Here is a 15,736-nt window from a genome sequence, read left to right as displayed (position 1 = left end):
GCTCGATTATGGGGACTTACCTTAAACCATTTAATACTACCACTGTAAAATTTTACAGTAATTAATGACCAGCGAGCTAAAGCAGTTGCAGCGCAGTTGAGGAAAAAGGCAGATGAGGAGAACCTCGATATCCTCTTTCTTCAAGAGCCATATTCGCATAGTAAGGCAGTCAGAGGGTATCCGTTGACTTATAAGATCGTTCAAGTGGACGGGGAGACCCCATGGGCTGCTATTCTGGTCAGAAACTCTGATCTCACTTTTACCAAAATACCGCATTACTGCCTTCCCTGGGCAGCCTGTGCCCATATCATCACCCATTTGGGAGAATTTTACGCAGTTTCTCTCTACTCTCGGCCGGGGGAGGATATTCTCCTGATTATTAGATACTTACAAAGCATCTCTCTGGAATTCCCAAATGCAAAAATCATCGTTGCCGCCGACGTAAGCTGCAGGTCGAGCGTGGTTCAGTGAAACTCAAGATAGACGAGGCACAAACAACGGACAAAGAATGGAAGAATATCTCTCAAACAGTTCTTTTTCAATTCTCAACCAACCAAATAACCTACCGACCTTCTCTAGTACAATGTGGGAAGCCACAATTGATATCACCCTGGCCAGAAGATCCGTTGCACGACACCTTTCATCCTGGACAGTTAGAGAAAGCTGGACCACTTCAGACCACCGTGTAATAACTTTCCAACTGCACCGATCAGTAAGCCGACAACAAATTATAAGGCAAACTCTACATAGATTTGCAATTGACAAGGCAAACTGGCAGGAATTTAAGGATTCACTGTTCATGGCCGCCCACTCTCTCAGCACAGTTGGACTGAACGCAGACCAGCACCAAAAGGCAATCGTAAGCCTAGTCACTGAAAGCTCAATTAACTCTATTAAAAGGAAGAAACCTTCTCTTGGAGCCGTAACTTTGTGGTGCCCAGAGCTCCAACAACTGCGACGAGAGGTTTACACCCGACGGAAAAATTTTCAACGTGCAAGACGGACATGGCCGGAAGCGGAAGTAGAGTATCTCAAGCAGCAGTACCGAACGGCAAGAAATGAATACACAGCCCTGATTAAACAAAGGAAGAAGCGCTCCTGGGAGCACCTAGTCTCTACAGTTGGAAATTCTGCTCCATGGGGAGTGGTCTACAGAGTAATCACAAAGAAACTCCCCAGGGGAGAAGTCATTCTAGCCACCAAGACGCCACAAGGCACGTATACAAAGACATGGTCCGAATCTATAAATAACATCCTTGACGCCATGTTCCATCAACACATGCCACCAAGCACCCACGAGCAAATACTACTATGTGAGGAAAACAGCACATACACCACGGAAGACAGCTTCACCAAGGAAGAACTGGACACCGCTGCAGCAAAAATAAAAAATAAGAAATCTCCAGGAGAATATATGCTGGAGCCCGAGATAGTAAAGAAGGCTGTTGAAACCATCCCAAATGAGATCCTAAACCTCTTCAACCATTGCCTTGAAGCAGGCCATTCCGGAGTCATACCGGCCCCTCGCTCTTCTATCCATACTAAGCAAACTCCTAGAACATCTTCTAAGCAATAGAATAGAAATTCATTACTACAAGGCCTTCACTCTGACAACCAATACGGCTTTAGAAGGGGATGCTGCACGGTGGACGCCTTAGAGAATATCGTCAAAGCAGCTACCACTACTAGCCATAAATACTTCCTTGTCATTTCAGTGGATTTTGCCGGGGCGTTTGACTCCCTCTGGTGGCTAAGCGTCCTCGGCAGACTCCGGAAAGCATAACTACCAGCTAATTTGTACAATTGTATAAAAATCTATCTTGCAAACAGAACAGTAACCGTCAGTGCTCCGTACTGTTCAGTCACACGACCAGTCTATAGAGGATGCCCAGAAGGCTCAGTACTTTGCCCACTTCTGTGGAACGTGGTGCTCGACAGCTTTCTAAACCTCGACCTTGGAAATGTGAGATCGCAGGCCTATGTGGATGACCTGATCCTGATGCTGGCGACAGACTCAAGAACTCAAATAGAGATCTCTGCAAACCGTGCTATAAATATCCTACAAGACTGGGCCACCCAAAACCACTTAAAGATATCCCCAACAAAAACCTGCTCCATCCTACTTAAAGGTTCTCTCAATATCAGAAGGCCTCCCCAGATAAAGATTCAGGAAACAACAATTAAGCTTTCCACCGAACTTAAATATCTTGGTATTCTGCTGGATAAAAATCTGTCATTCACACCCCATCTTACTTACCTCCGAAGCAAAATCAAAAAAATACTCCGCACTAATAGCTAGAGTCACTCGTCGCGACTGGGGGCTTAAGAAGAGGACCCTAGCCCTCTTCTGTAAGGCAGTCTTCTTACCAGCAATAACATACGCATCAGGAGTCTGGTTCCACAAGGCGATGACAGCAGTAAACAAAAGGAAGCTAGAGACCATTCAACGTTCAGTCCTACTGACAATCTCGAGAGCCTGCTGTACTGTAAGCACCCACGCCCTCCAGGTCCTCTTGGGCGCTCTCCCCCTGGACCTGGAGATCGTCCGCTGTAGGTTGCTTTATCAACTATCCAAAGGCAAAGCAAACACCTGCCTAGACTACATAACTGATCCGGCGAACGATCGTAAATTCGAGAAAAAACGCCTTCTCACCCACCTACAGCAGGCCTGGCAAACACGCTGGACGACTTCGACAAAAAGGCAAGTCACCCGAAGATTCATACCGGATAATCAACTAGTGTTTCCCAAAAGCCCAAACTGGTTTTCACCGGGACTGCTGACATCTTACCTGCTCACGGGAAACGGTGCAATAAGAGCAAAACTCTCCAGTTTCGGATTGAGTGACACCCCTCTCTGCCACTGTGGACATTCCATTCCATTTTCCATTTATTTACACACACAATTTTATGTACATTCTCATGATATAAACAATTTATATACAAGATTATATACAGTTTTATGGACATTATCATATATATATATATATATATATATATATATACTTTGTATATCCATTCTATATAATGGTAATCAAGGTATTGTGTGTGTTTGCATGTGTGTTCTTATATCGGGGTGGCTCCTAGGCCTTAGCCCATCTCCACCTTTGTACTCTGTTATGGTGCAGAAACTCTGCATAATGGGCCTGAAAAGTGTCAGTGTATGTGCGTTGTTTTGTTTGTGACAGGCTATTATGCCACCAGGGTGCAGCCAACGTATGGGCAGCTGCTGTCTGGTGCCCATCCTTAGCACCGGGCCTGGGTCAATAGTCCTTCTATACCGGTGTTATTACCACCGAAGTGGACAGCCAGAGACGTGGGAGCACCACATGCACCACTGCCAACTATACGAGGACCTCCTGCCTCTTAATAACTAGAATACGTTTCTCGCCAATAAACCAAGAACAATATCTCTTGGAGAGCGAGGACAATTATAAAGCCTTAACGCAGTTTGCGCAGGATCATTTTACTAGAAGAAGAACATACCCACAACCTTAGCAGGAATTTTCCCACAAACTAACCACTCGTCATCCATAATAAAGATCCTTAGATGTGTCAACCAAACAAAAACCTAACAGCTACAATCTGAAAAACTAATCATTAACTTAACCTGGATCTGACCACTGGCTTAAACTGGAGTCATTATCTGGACTTGACCATTCCCACGGACGGGACAATATGTCCCAGGAATGGCATACGAAGTCCTGACAAAGACATTATGCAGTTTGCTGCCGAAACATCATTAGGCGATCTGAACCGGGTACCCTCACTCGGTTCACTTTCTTTCCCTTCCATTGGCAGGGGATGGTTACTCTCTACCATCCCCCCTGCCATCCCCTATCTTCACCTGGTGAGACATGGGCCTGCCCCACCCACCTTTGGGTTTATCTTCACTATTGACCCCATATTTCTGTCTTTCACCCCCCCATTCTTCAGTCTAACTTCCCTCTCTAGCTATCTTGCGACTAGCGTTTGACCCTTGCCAAAACTATACAAGCCGCACACTAAAATTAAAAAAAAAAAAAAATGAACTCTAACCCGTATAACTTATATCTCTTTCGGCCTGACCCAGTTTCTAGCGTTTCTCCACCCCCCCCCCCTCCAATTTTTTTTTTTTTTTTTTTTTATAGGTCCTAGCCACTGAAATCTCAGGAAATTAGGTGGCAGGACCTGCCAGAGTAAATAGTAAATTTCTAAAATACTGGTGTACCTGGTCTGCCTCCACGAGGTATAGTGTGGGAACGGTGGGTCTCATTTGAGACCCAACGGCTAAAAGACCAGATGAACAACTGTACAAAACATTACACACCACAATATCCACACACTTTTAAACCTCTGGCCTCTACAGTGTTCTGTATCACACCACAATGTATATTACGCGGAGATGGGGGAAACCCCTGATGCCGTTAGACCCTAAACACACTATACACTATACTTGTAGTTATTGAGATATCACAAGTAGAAGCCATATTTTTCTTAATTAATGTTACATTTCTGAATACTGATATATTTAATTTTATTTTATTTACGAAGGAAGCTGACATTGTCGTTAATGGAATGGTACTGCTGAATGATAGGTTTCTAGGAGCAGATTATCTTTTTCCCTATGGATATTTGCGTATGGTTTTCGTAACGAGGTCCTCAAGGTCTTCATTAAAGCCCGAGATTTTAGCAGCACCATTTTCCATGCAGGTAATCAGTTTAAGCCTTTTCCCAAATATATATCGCAATGTTTAATTATTGTGATAGTGGCTCTATTTAATTATGTCTTCAGGCATACTGCTTAGTAATATTTTTAGAAACAATCGGAAATTTCCTAAAACTGTGTTGTTGTCGTGCTGTGTTCGAAAATAGCAGCACTTCAGTTACTCGTATGTTCTTAATTCAGTTCATTTTATCCTTTTTTTAATGTAATGCATCCAGGTCATTATATAGGCGGATTCATGATTGCAATCATGAATTGGAAATAGTAATTTAATACATATAAATGATAAATAATATACTGTAGAAGAGAAACCAAGTTGCAAAACTAAACATAAATCCATCTGAAATGATAAACAAATTCTTCAACTGTATAATGCCCATTCAATCCTGATTGCAAGTTTAAGCGTAATGCGGTTTAGTTTTTTCCCTTAACACTGGAAAATAGACAAATATTTTGACCACTTTGCCACCAGAAAGATGATCGCCTGAAAAGTCTGCTCAATGCCCGTCTACTCCAGAGGAGTTGGACCACAACTAGACGTCAGTCGTGATGGACCCAAAGATGCAATGGAGTTCGTCACGTGTGGCACAGTAAAGCGTTTGTAGGCGGAGATACGGAGGCAGCAGAAGACGTTAGTAGCGCATGTCGCTTAGAAAAGACCTTGTTGGCAAAGGTTTCTGCTTCATTGACGATCTATTTAGACTGTCAAAGTTTGCAATTGATTGAAAACATCTTTCGATTGTTGAACTTGAGCTTCGTTACCAGGAGAGAAGAGATTGCAGTAGGCACCCTGGGGATGAAGAAAGTATTGATTGCGGGAACAGTGGTACAGAACGTGTTCCCAGTCGTCAAGCGTTCACAGACATTAAGTGGCGTATCAGAAAGGTGGAAACATTCAAGCTTGATCGGCATGGAGTCATGTCCGGTGAGAATAAGAAGGGTATAGGGAATAGGTGAGAACTATTTTTGCACGGAACACTGTACAACAAAAGAAATGTGAGGAATGAATTTGGAGGTAATAACGCTTTAGATGTAACAGACCAACAATCCAGCAGCGTGTTTTTTCAGTCAATATTATTTCGTAGATCCGTAGTAATGACAGAATAATTAATCACTTGCAAAACAGGAGTGGAAACGATTTAGTAAGCTTGACACGTGGCAAGTAGCATGCTTCTTTGGATAGTTGAAAACTTCTTTTGGATGCACTCTTAGCAGAAAACCAAAACCACCCGCCAGTGCCGTATATACAAATAGGCAAGAATACCACTTTAAGGTCTGTAATTAAGATCCCCAAGAATATCTTGAAATTCGTAATAACTTTCTCATTAATATGAAATATATGAAATAGATTAATGCCAAAAGGTTTTGTGAAGATGCCGCATACCAAAGACAAGTTTTTGGGAACACTTTTCACCTCGCTCGATTGTGAAGAATACCTCCAAATAGTTTGTCCCTGCTCAGTGTCTCTATGCATTCACGTACAATAGGCGCTGTGCGTCTATAGGATACTTCAAGCCATCCTGAAGCATAAACTCTAGGAATAACAGAGAACAGGTCTCGTTCAAGTCTAACAAAATAAATACACCGTTAAGAATTCCGAAAACGGTATGTCAAGAATACTAATTTAAGAAAGAAAAATTAGAAAAACAATTTTATAAAAACAAGCTTGTTAATGTACGCTATATTTCAGGCGCGTTAGCACATACTAATAATTCATGATTTATAACAAAAAGATAAGTGCAAAAAAAAAGCAACAACTTTAATGCGCGAATCGAAAATATTTAGTTTCTGCGCATTCCCCACAGTGGCAATAAACAAAATATATAACGCTTCAGCTACAATATACGGTGATAAGCTGCATACCAAGTATGATGAAAAGAAATGCTAATTGCTGGATTAGTTTGATTTCAATGAAATTTAGAAAGGCTCGACAAATCTTTCTAAAGAGCGAAATATAAAATTTCATGAAAATCCATCCATTGAGAGTCGAGTTATTACATGCTGAGGGATGGACAAAGAAATAATAATTGTCGAATTTCTATTGTTCCGATTTGAATGAAATTTGGGATAGTTAGAATGTTTTTTTCTAGATGGCTGAAATATAAAATTTCATGAAAATTGTTTCATTAGGAGTCACATTGTTACATGTGGATGGGCAGCCGGACGAACATGGTGAAGGCAATAGGTGCATTGGTCTAGCCCAATGGTGATCTAAGTTTAGATAACACACAAGACCTTGAGGAGTTTCTATCAGTGTCATCTAGATTTTTAAATTCTTCAAAATTCAAGAACATGACATCGTCTCCCCAACATTTAACTTTTATTTGTTTGTTTATTTTTGAAATGTTGGCACTTTTAGATGTATGTTGTAAGTTGTAACTTTCTCTTTTCTCCACATGCTTGCTACAAATGAAAAAAAAAAAAAAAAAAAAACCCTTCAGAAATGTTTTTATTTGTTTCAGATGTGGTTTTCAATATTGATCGCAGCTTTCATTATGGCTTTATTGATGTACCTGATTTCAATCGTCTCATCCAGATATTCCTGTATTCCAAAAGCAAATCTCTTCGACGTTTCCTGGATGATATATGGAAGTCTCATAGGAAAAGGTATGGTGATTTTGAAAGTTCATTTATCTCTAATAAAATGATAAACAAGATTATGCACGTGTTTCATACAGAAATTCAGCCCATATCTGCCATTGTCTTTATGTATGTATGTGACCTGTCTGCAGCGGCTCCAGAACCTGGGTCCATCTCCACTAATTGTCTCTGTGTCGACTACAATCTCTGTAAACAGGGCCTGCAATGTGCGTTAGTGAAGAATAAGCATGTGTTAGTGCGTTTTTGGGGTGTGGCGTGTTGTATCAGGCCTCTTTGACACCAGGCAGCAGCCAACTGAGCACCTGCTGCCTGACGACCGCCCCAAGGCACGTGAAACGGGTCATATTCTACTATCTCCGCCTCAGTAATGCGCTAAACTCCGACATCCACTGGATGCCGGTGCACCTTTTACTGGTATCCACCGGCATCCAGTGGATACCAGTAAAATCCGGTACTATGCCCAGTCCTGAGTACCGGCAGAAAAAAAAAAAAAAAATAAAAAAAAACCACAATAAAAAACAACGATAATAATAAATAATAATAATAATAAGATTCTTTATTAACATAAATTTTATACACTAGTGATTCCTTACACAGAAAGCCAGAGGAATCTTACAATTAGTTGTTTATACAAGTGATTTTGATTTATAAAAAAATAATAATAATAATAAATAATAATAATAATAACTAAATCATAATTAATAGATCAAAGCAAAGATAATAGTCAAAATGTAAAAATGAATGAAGTAGTAATTACAGCGAAAAAGGAATACAAGTTGAGCAGAAACAAATTACATAAGTTAACTAAGATCGGCACTTACACAAATGTCCTTTACAAACAGCAAGATAGGACAAGATGCCATCTCGGTATGCCTTGTCTATCGTCCACAGGTCGATGTCGATGTTGAGCGAGTTGAGAGTGTCCAGAGTCACATTAGGGAAGTGTCTCTTGAAATTCTGTAACCGCTGGAGCCTTGAGCATAAGGAGGGAGTACTACGGAGATGTCTGCCTGGCAAACGCCAGCCAACCGTGTTCCAGATGTTGATGTGATCCTGCTTAGCTGAACACAGATGAAGGAATGACTTTATTTTTAGCACATGGGCTCTGTGGATTATGGGCGTATATTGCAGGTTGCAGCAGAGAGTAGATTTAGATGTAGTGTAGATCTGGTGCGACCACAAGTTGGCCCACTTCAGCACCCAGAATTCGAGGCCCCATAGTTTCCTGAGGCTGGTGGGTGGTGCCGCCGACCAAACTTCCACGGCATAGGAGAGTACACTACAGAAGTAAGTTGCAAGGTGCTTCTTGATTATTTTCTTATTGTGGGTTTTGCACAGATCAATTTTCATTCCCCAGAACGCTCTTAGGGCTTTGGAATACTGTGCTTGGATTTGTTTTTTATAGGTGAGGTTGGCATCCAGGATTACTCCTAGGAATTTGACACTGTCTGTGGGAGTCAGAACATCTCCTGCCAATTCCGGAAGTAGAGAAGATGCAGTATCAGTAGAAGTCATCCGACCTGGTGTAAAGATGAGATAGTTTGACTTCTCTGGATTGACTGACAGGCCAAAAAATTTAGCATACTTATAGAATGTATTTAGGTAGCTGTTTAATGATTCAGAGGCGGTTTGTCTTTCTTGTGAAGGACCAACATTGCGTCTGCATGGCAAGTAGCAAACAATATCATCAGCATACGATAGGAACGCTGGAATTTGATCCATTAGTGGAACGAATATTGCTGCAAATAACAAGGCTGAGAGACAACCACCTTGTGGGATCCCTACTTCGAGGCTTTTAGTGACTTTAACGCCATCGCCTTTGAAGTGAAGCATTCTCCTAGATAGCAAATTCTTGAGGATCTCGAGCATATTTCCGGATATCCCGTAGAATCTCTCGAGTAAGGCAAGAAGGGGTGTTATTTGGACTGAGTCGAAAGCAGATTTCATGTCGAGAAAAATGGTGTGAAGATCTTCGTTGTCATTCCATGCCTGAAGTATTTTCTGTGGTAATGACTGTAGGCAGGTTACCGTAGATCTATTAGGCATGGCATAATGGGTGTGTTCAGGCCTATGCGCAAAGATTGCGAGTGCTACATCATTATAGATGCACTTCTCGAGGCATTTCAGGAAGGGAGAGGCAATTGATATTGGTCTGAAGTCAGCCGGTCTTTTCGCATGAGGCTTTTTCGGAACTGCCACGACTCTGTATGATAAGGCACCTGTGCCTTATCATACTTGAAGGCACCTGTGCAAATTTGAGTACTTTGTTGTAGAGTTGAGTGAGCTCTTTGCTGATGAAATGAGAAGCAATTTTTAGACTAAACAGAGGTATTGCGTCAATTCCTATGGTGGACTTGTCAGGTAGTGAATTTATTATTTTTATTAGTTGTTCTTCGGAAATTTCTGTATTACTAATCGGTGAATAAATAAAAAAATAAAAAATAATAATAAAAAATTAATTACAGTAATTAAAAAAAAAAACACCAGTGGTTGAAATCTATTGTTCTTGTTGCTTGGTACTCGGTGTGTCACCAGCAGATTGTTTTTTTTGCATGGAAAGGATTTTTGCCCGAATTTGCTGTTAGTAACCCTGTGGAACCAGACCCCGGAAGCACAGGAGGCAACTGGTAAGAACATAGCTTTGTAGTAGAGAGATTGGGTTCATTTGGTGAGTCCCCAGTTCTAACGGGAGATCCTGATGATGGCTGTGGTGAAGGCTTTAGTCTTGTTTTCTAAACTGTTCACGTGTGATTGGAAACTGAGCCTGCCGTCCAGTATAATGCCAAGATGCTTAGTTTGTGCCACATATGGAATTTGTTTCCCGTGAATAAGCACTTTAGCTGGTCTGCGGTAATCCAACCTGTTTTTGAAGGTCATTAGCTTTGTTTTTGTGTTTGATATTTTTAATTGTCCAGGTTATCCAGGACAATCTTTGCTCCGTCCTCAAGGGTCCTCCTGAATCTTCCTGCAATGCAGATAACGAAGTCGTTTGCATAAGCGAAATTGACGCAATTTTCAAAATTTCCGGTGAGCCAGTGGTCAAGTACGATGTTCCAAAGGAGTGGTCCTAGCACTGATTCCTGTCGACAACCTCTGTTAATGAATTTTGAATATGACAGGTGTTGAGCAATGACCTGAATTGATCTGTTACTGAAGTAGGATCTTATTACTTTGCAAAGATATTGATTACGGTTTTCCAGTCTAAGGGACCTGAGGGCACTCTCCCACTAAAGAGTATCAAAGGCACCCTCAAATTCCACAAAGATGGCCATCTCATAGACTGCCGTGGAATTTGTACAGTGTTTACAAGGGTTACAGGGGTTTCCCCCTCAAGTGGGAGAAACCCCTGGTGCCATGTTCTGTGGAAGATCCTTTCTTGAAGCCATATTGAACATCACTTCATTGACACGGAAGAGGAGTACCGCGCGCTCTCCCAGTATGCACAGGACCTCTTCACAAGGAGAAGGGTGTTAATTGCCATACACCGAGGCTGATAGTACAGCAACATAAATCGCATAAGACAGAGACAACTCCTGGAAAAAAAAACTGTGGAAGAAAAGAAAATGAATGGAAAAGAAAGGAATAAAGAAAAGAAGAAGGGAAAAAGAAGAAGAAAAGAGAATCAACGAAAAAAAAAAAAAAAAAAAAGGACAGGGATTGCCTCATGAGTGTCCCAATCTGAGTCAAGTGGACAAGAATAGAGACAACAAACAACAAACTGGAGCCTAGCTCCCAAAGCCTGACGGCAGCCTGAAGAGGGCACCCTAGCCCCCTTCTCCTTTAAACCCTACTCCCCCGGGGAGACGATTCTCTCGTCGCCCCCCCTCATTTCTACTGTCTTTCCCTATTGGCTCCATCCTTCTGTCTTTCTCCCCCCAGTCTTCAGCCTCCCCCCCTCTCTATATCTTCACGCTAGCGAAGCCCCACACACCTAAATTTAAATACATCCAAAATATCTTCACCCACGTTCTGGCCCAACTTAAGCGACGTCAACCCCACGATTGACGTTGGTATGTGTATGCACGTTGTGTGTACATATGTGCATGTGTGTATATATGTGCTTGTATGCACGCATATATGCATGCAATATAAATAGAATAAAAATTTTTTTTTTTTTTTTTAGGTCCTAGCCACTGAAATCTCAGGAAATTAGGTGGCAGGACCTGCCAGAGTAACTTAAGCCTACTGGGTTCCTGGTCTGCCTCCACGGGGCAAAGGTGGGGCAACGTTGGGCCTCAGCAGGGGTCCAGCGGCTAAACGACCAGATGAACAACGGTACACGGCACTACACATATTCAATATCCATACACTTTTAAATCTCTGGCATTTCCAGTGAACTGGTACACCCACAATGAAAACTACGCGGAGATGGGGGAAACCCCTGGTGCCGTCTGACACTAAATACACCTTACACCTTACACCTTACTGCGAGTTGGATGAGAGGTTTCGTGAGTTTAGGCCAGTTTGAATTCTGGGACCAATGATTCTATCAAACAGCTTTCCCACGTTGGCTAACACAGAGATTGGGCGGTACGTTCTTGGGTGCGTATTCGGTTTTCCCGGTTTTTGAATAATTTCATCGGTGCCTACTTCCAGAAATTGGGGAATATGCCTTCCAAGAGGCACTTATTGTAAAGATTTAACAAAACATTAGGATAGAGCTCATGAAATCTGGTGATGACTGCATTTTCTACCAGGTCGAGGCCTGGACACTTTTTAGGATTCAACTTGGCCACAGCAACAGCAAGTTCAACAGCAGCGAAAAGATCAACGTCCAAGGGTACCTTCATAAGTGGCATTATCTGCTCGAATTTAAATTTGATGCATATTGTCAAGTTGGGATCGTCTTCTGAAGAGATGTGGTCAATTATTTTGTCCACTGTTGAGTGCTTGTCATATGTTTCACTGTTTTGATATTGCGCTGTGTTGTGTATATCTGGGCTGAAAATTTTGTACCTACAGATCATGTATATTATCATTAGCATTAGCATTAGTTGAGGCATATGATGCAAGAAAGCAAGCTTATACAGCATCAGCCAAAAAAAAAAAAATAATAATAATAATAATAAAAAAATTAATAACTCTTCCCATTTCACCCATCCAGTCACTCCAAATGTTTGTTTAGTTAGGCCTTAAATTTTCAGTTTATTATTTAGATATATATGAGTCCTCTGGGGTCATTATTCCGTGCTTGGGAAACCAATTGTTTCCTAGACCTTAATTTGTGCTCCGCGGTGGCTCCATGGTAAATTTTTCGTTTTTCCCTGTACTCTTGCCTAAGAGCATTAACGTCAGGATCAGGCAGTGCTTGCGAGGCACTGGCCTGAACAGAGGTTGTTAAGGTTTGGAGCTGTTGCTTTGAAGTCAAGGTGCAGAGATTCTCTAAATTTAGCCCAATTAATGTTTCGCATTGAGAATCTTTTAAGGTCCTCCAGATTGTTGCCATTGTTCTTTAGTGCTGTAGCCATGATAGTGAAGGAGATGGCACGCCGGTCACTGTTAGAAATGTTAGTAAGCACGTCGCACTCTGCAATGTGATTAGAAACTTGGGGGGGGGATTAAAGTGAGGTCGATGTTGAACTCCCCATACACGTTGGATGTTTGTTAGTTTGTTATTTATTTGGTTTTTAGGAGCATTAGCAACTAAGCCCATATTGCTCCGGGATATGTGGTGGTCATTCCCTGACCTTTCCGCATCTTCCGTATTTGGTGGTGACAGGCTCGAACCCCGGTCTAATCAAGAAGCGTGTGCTACGCACTGCTGCTCCTTCCCACCTGGCTACGGAGGCGCCTACACGTTGGAGAAGGTGTAAGGTTTATCACCTTCAATGTGTACTGTCCAGTTGTGGGCCAGAATATAAATGGGAATAATGGAAATGTGATCTTGTTAACCCCCAATATGTTTGTAAGTTCTTATGTATATCTCAACATATTTAATATCTTTGATATTTATTATATCATGAGAATGTATAAAATTGTATGTTTAAATAAATATTGATAATGATAATGAATGTGGGCCAGAATGGAGTCCTCAAGAGGGCGCCGCGAGAATCAGTTTGGTTACTGTGCCAAACATGGAATCTGTTGTTACGACATAGTTAGCATGTCCCAATCTGCTGTGGAAGTCCTCAAGTAGGTTTGGGGCTTCTTGAATATCACCTGCTGGTGGGCAGTAGAGGGAAACAAGGTAGAAGGATATCTCTTGGGTAGCAACATGAATGCAGGAGGAGTTCTGGGTACACAGGCGATATCTATGTGTTAACAGTCTGATTATTCAGGACGATAATAGGCGCGTTTGGGGAAACTGCCGTAGTGTAGAACATTCTGGATGTACTTGGATATTCTGTGATTTTGAAAGAGTTTCCACCAGCTTGGGAGGTGGAATATGGCTCCTGCAGACAATAATATCGCATTTCCTCTCCAGGGCAGCAACCATGATCTTATCCGTCACCATTCTTGAGCGATGCGCATTCACCTGAAGGATTTTAATTCTGGGCCCCCGGTTCTGGTTTCTCTGGTTTATGCTGCGATTTGGCGTGTTATTCATGTATGATTTTCGCACTGGTTAATTGAACTGCACAGCGATACTCGGGGCATTTGGAGTTTGGGACAAAGTGGTTGTGATCCTTATTTCTGCTTTTGAAATTTACATATTTCGGGAAATCCGCTTTGTGTGCAAAAACTGCAAAAACGTGCGAAAACGTGCCCACCTTCCGCACAATGTTCGCAAGACACAACCTTGTGCGTCCAGTATTGGGATGAGTGACAACATGGCAAGCACGTGAAGCATTTAACCACCACTGTGAATCGTTTAAAATTTGTGGGAGGATACCCCCTAAGGATATTCTGGCATTACTTAAGATGTGTTTTAGGATATTGGGGGGTAGGAAACATATGGCCCAGTTTGTCAGTTTGTTCTTGAATCCTGTGCAGAATCAAAATGCTATCTTCTGTGTGATTTCATCCAGGGAAAAACCAAACTCCTTCAGATTTTTGTAGAAGATGTCTTCCAGTATTTCTTCTTTCGTGTACTCCTTTGGCACATTGTAGACCAGTATAAGTAGGATTCGAAAGTTTTGGTTTCTCGTGAGTTAATACTGCTGAGTTGCGAGTTGTCGTATTGGTAATCCTGCTCAAGTCCTCTCCATTGATGTCCTTGCTGAGGCCATCAATGGAGAGAACTTGAGCAGGATTACTAATATTCATTGTCTTTAGATGAGAAAGTCGAATTATAAATGCTACCCAGAAACTTCTGAGCGTTTCCTTTAAAATAAAAAAGAAAATTCTGAGCGTTTCCTTTAAAATAAAAAAGAAAATTCGTCGCCTTCTTAGTCGCCATGTTGCATACATGGTTGCATGGATTTTGTCTGGAAACTCGCGGTTTTCATTCTAGAAACAGGGAAACCAGTCGTAGATTACGCCCCATTTATAGACAGCACGTATTTAGGCCTGATACCTAGATGCAAATTCAACCTGCCCTATATGAAAATATCAGTTTAATGCTAAGAATAAAAACTTGATACTTAAAAAAGTAAAGATTATCTATGGCAGGAGTATACAACTCAGCGCTCTCAAAACAGCAACTGCACTTCCCCTTGTCTGTACTATTAATATAATGTTCTACTGGTATTATCGAAAACGATAAAACTGAAAATACTTAATAATATTTTCCTCCAAATTTACACAAACAAATTTATGAGAGTCAAAGTTCATATAAATTAATTTTTCCACAGTTTATCATGGAAATTGTATGTGATGCACAGTAAGAAAAAACAAATATAAGTACGTATTTGATTGTCTTTGATTATTCGATTATTTCTTTTCCAAACTTTCTGTATAGCCGAGCTCCCTCCAAACTTTAATATGTAAAAAGGTGCCCGGCCAGCGAAAAAGATTGGACAGCACTAATGTGCGAGAAGTACGTATCACAGTAGTTAAACATGTAATATGAACTATGGTATTGTTGCCGTTGTTAGGTTTTAGGAGGACCAGAGATTAAGACCATATTGATACTTTTATATTGTCTGCAAATTGCGGGTGTTCTCTGGTCGATTTTCTGATTGCTGGACGAAAAATCCGATTATCGGATTTTCTCCAGCAAAAAATGACACTACCCTCTCTTGAGACCGACTTATTCAGCCACGTTGTGAAAAAATCCTTAATATCAATGATGGGACTGAAACTCAGGCCTTTTCCACCAGTTGTGAGGAGGACAGCGATTCTACCAACTGTTCTGCTCACAGGAGTAACTGTGGTATTTGGGCGGGTGGTTAATTGCTGGAACAAACTTATATCTGTCCTTGTGGAAGTTGATAACTTAAATAGATTCAAGAAGGAACTGGACAAACTTTAAGAGGGAATGTTTCTGTGATTTTTTTTTGTCTGATGCTACATAAGCTCATGCGCTTGCTTTCTTGCATCAAATGCCCCTAT

The 15,736-nt window shown here is 41.4% G+C and overlaps 1 protein-coding gene across 1 annotated transcript in view; it reads left to right on the top strand.

Annotated features, from left to right (window-relative positions):
* LOC150084105 (putative glutamate receptor) overlaps nucleotides 1-15,736 on the top strand; it is a 57,546-nt gene that overhangs the window by 29,462 nt on the left and 12,348 nt on the right. The window contains exons 7-8 of the mRNA XM_090376117.1: nucleotides 4,531-4,689; nucleotides 4,772-4,868. Of these exons, the coding sequence (XP_090232243.1) occupies nucleotides 4,531-4,689; nucleotides 4,772-4,868 (256 nt within the window). The remainder of the gene's footprint in view (nucleotides 1-4,530; nucleotides 4,690-4,771; nucleotides 4,869-15,736) is intronic.

The sequence above is a fragment of the Mastigoproctus giganteus genome, chromosome 6, assembly GCF_048544385.1.
Source record: "Mastigoproctus giganteus isolate SK-2022 chromosome 6, ASM4854438v1, whole genome shotgun sequence".
In the NCBI taxonomy this organism is placed as follows: Eukaryota; Metazoa; Arthropoda; class Arachnida; order Uropygi; family Thelyphonidae; genus Mastigoproctus; species Mastigoproctus giganteus.
The sequence above is the reverse complement of the archived record's forward strand: the minus strand, read 5'-3'. Positions and strand labels throughout refer to the sequence as shown.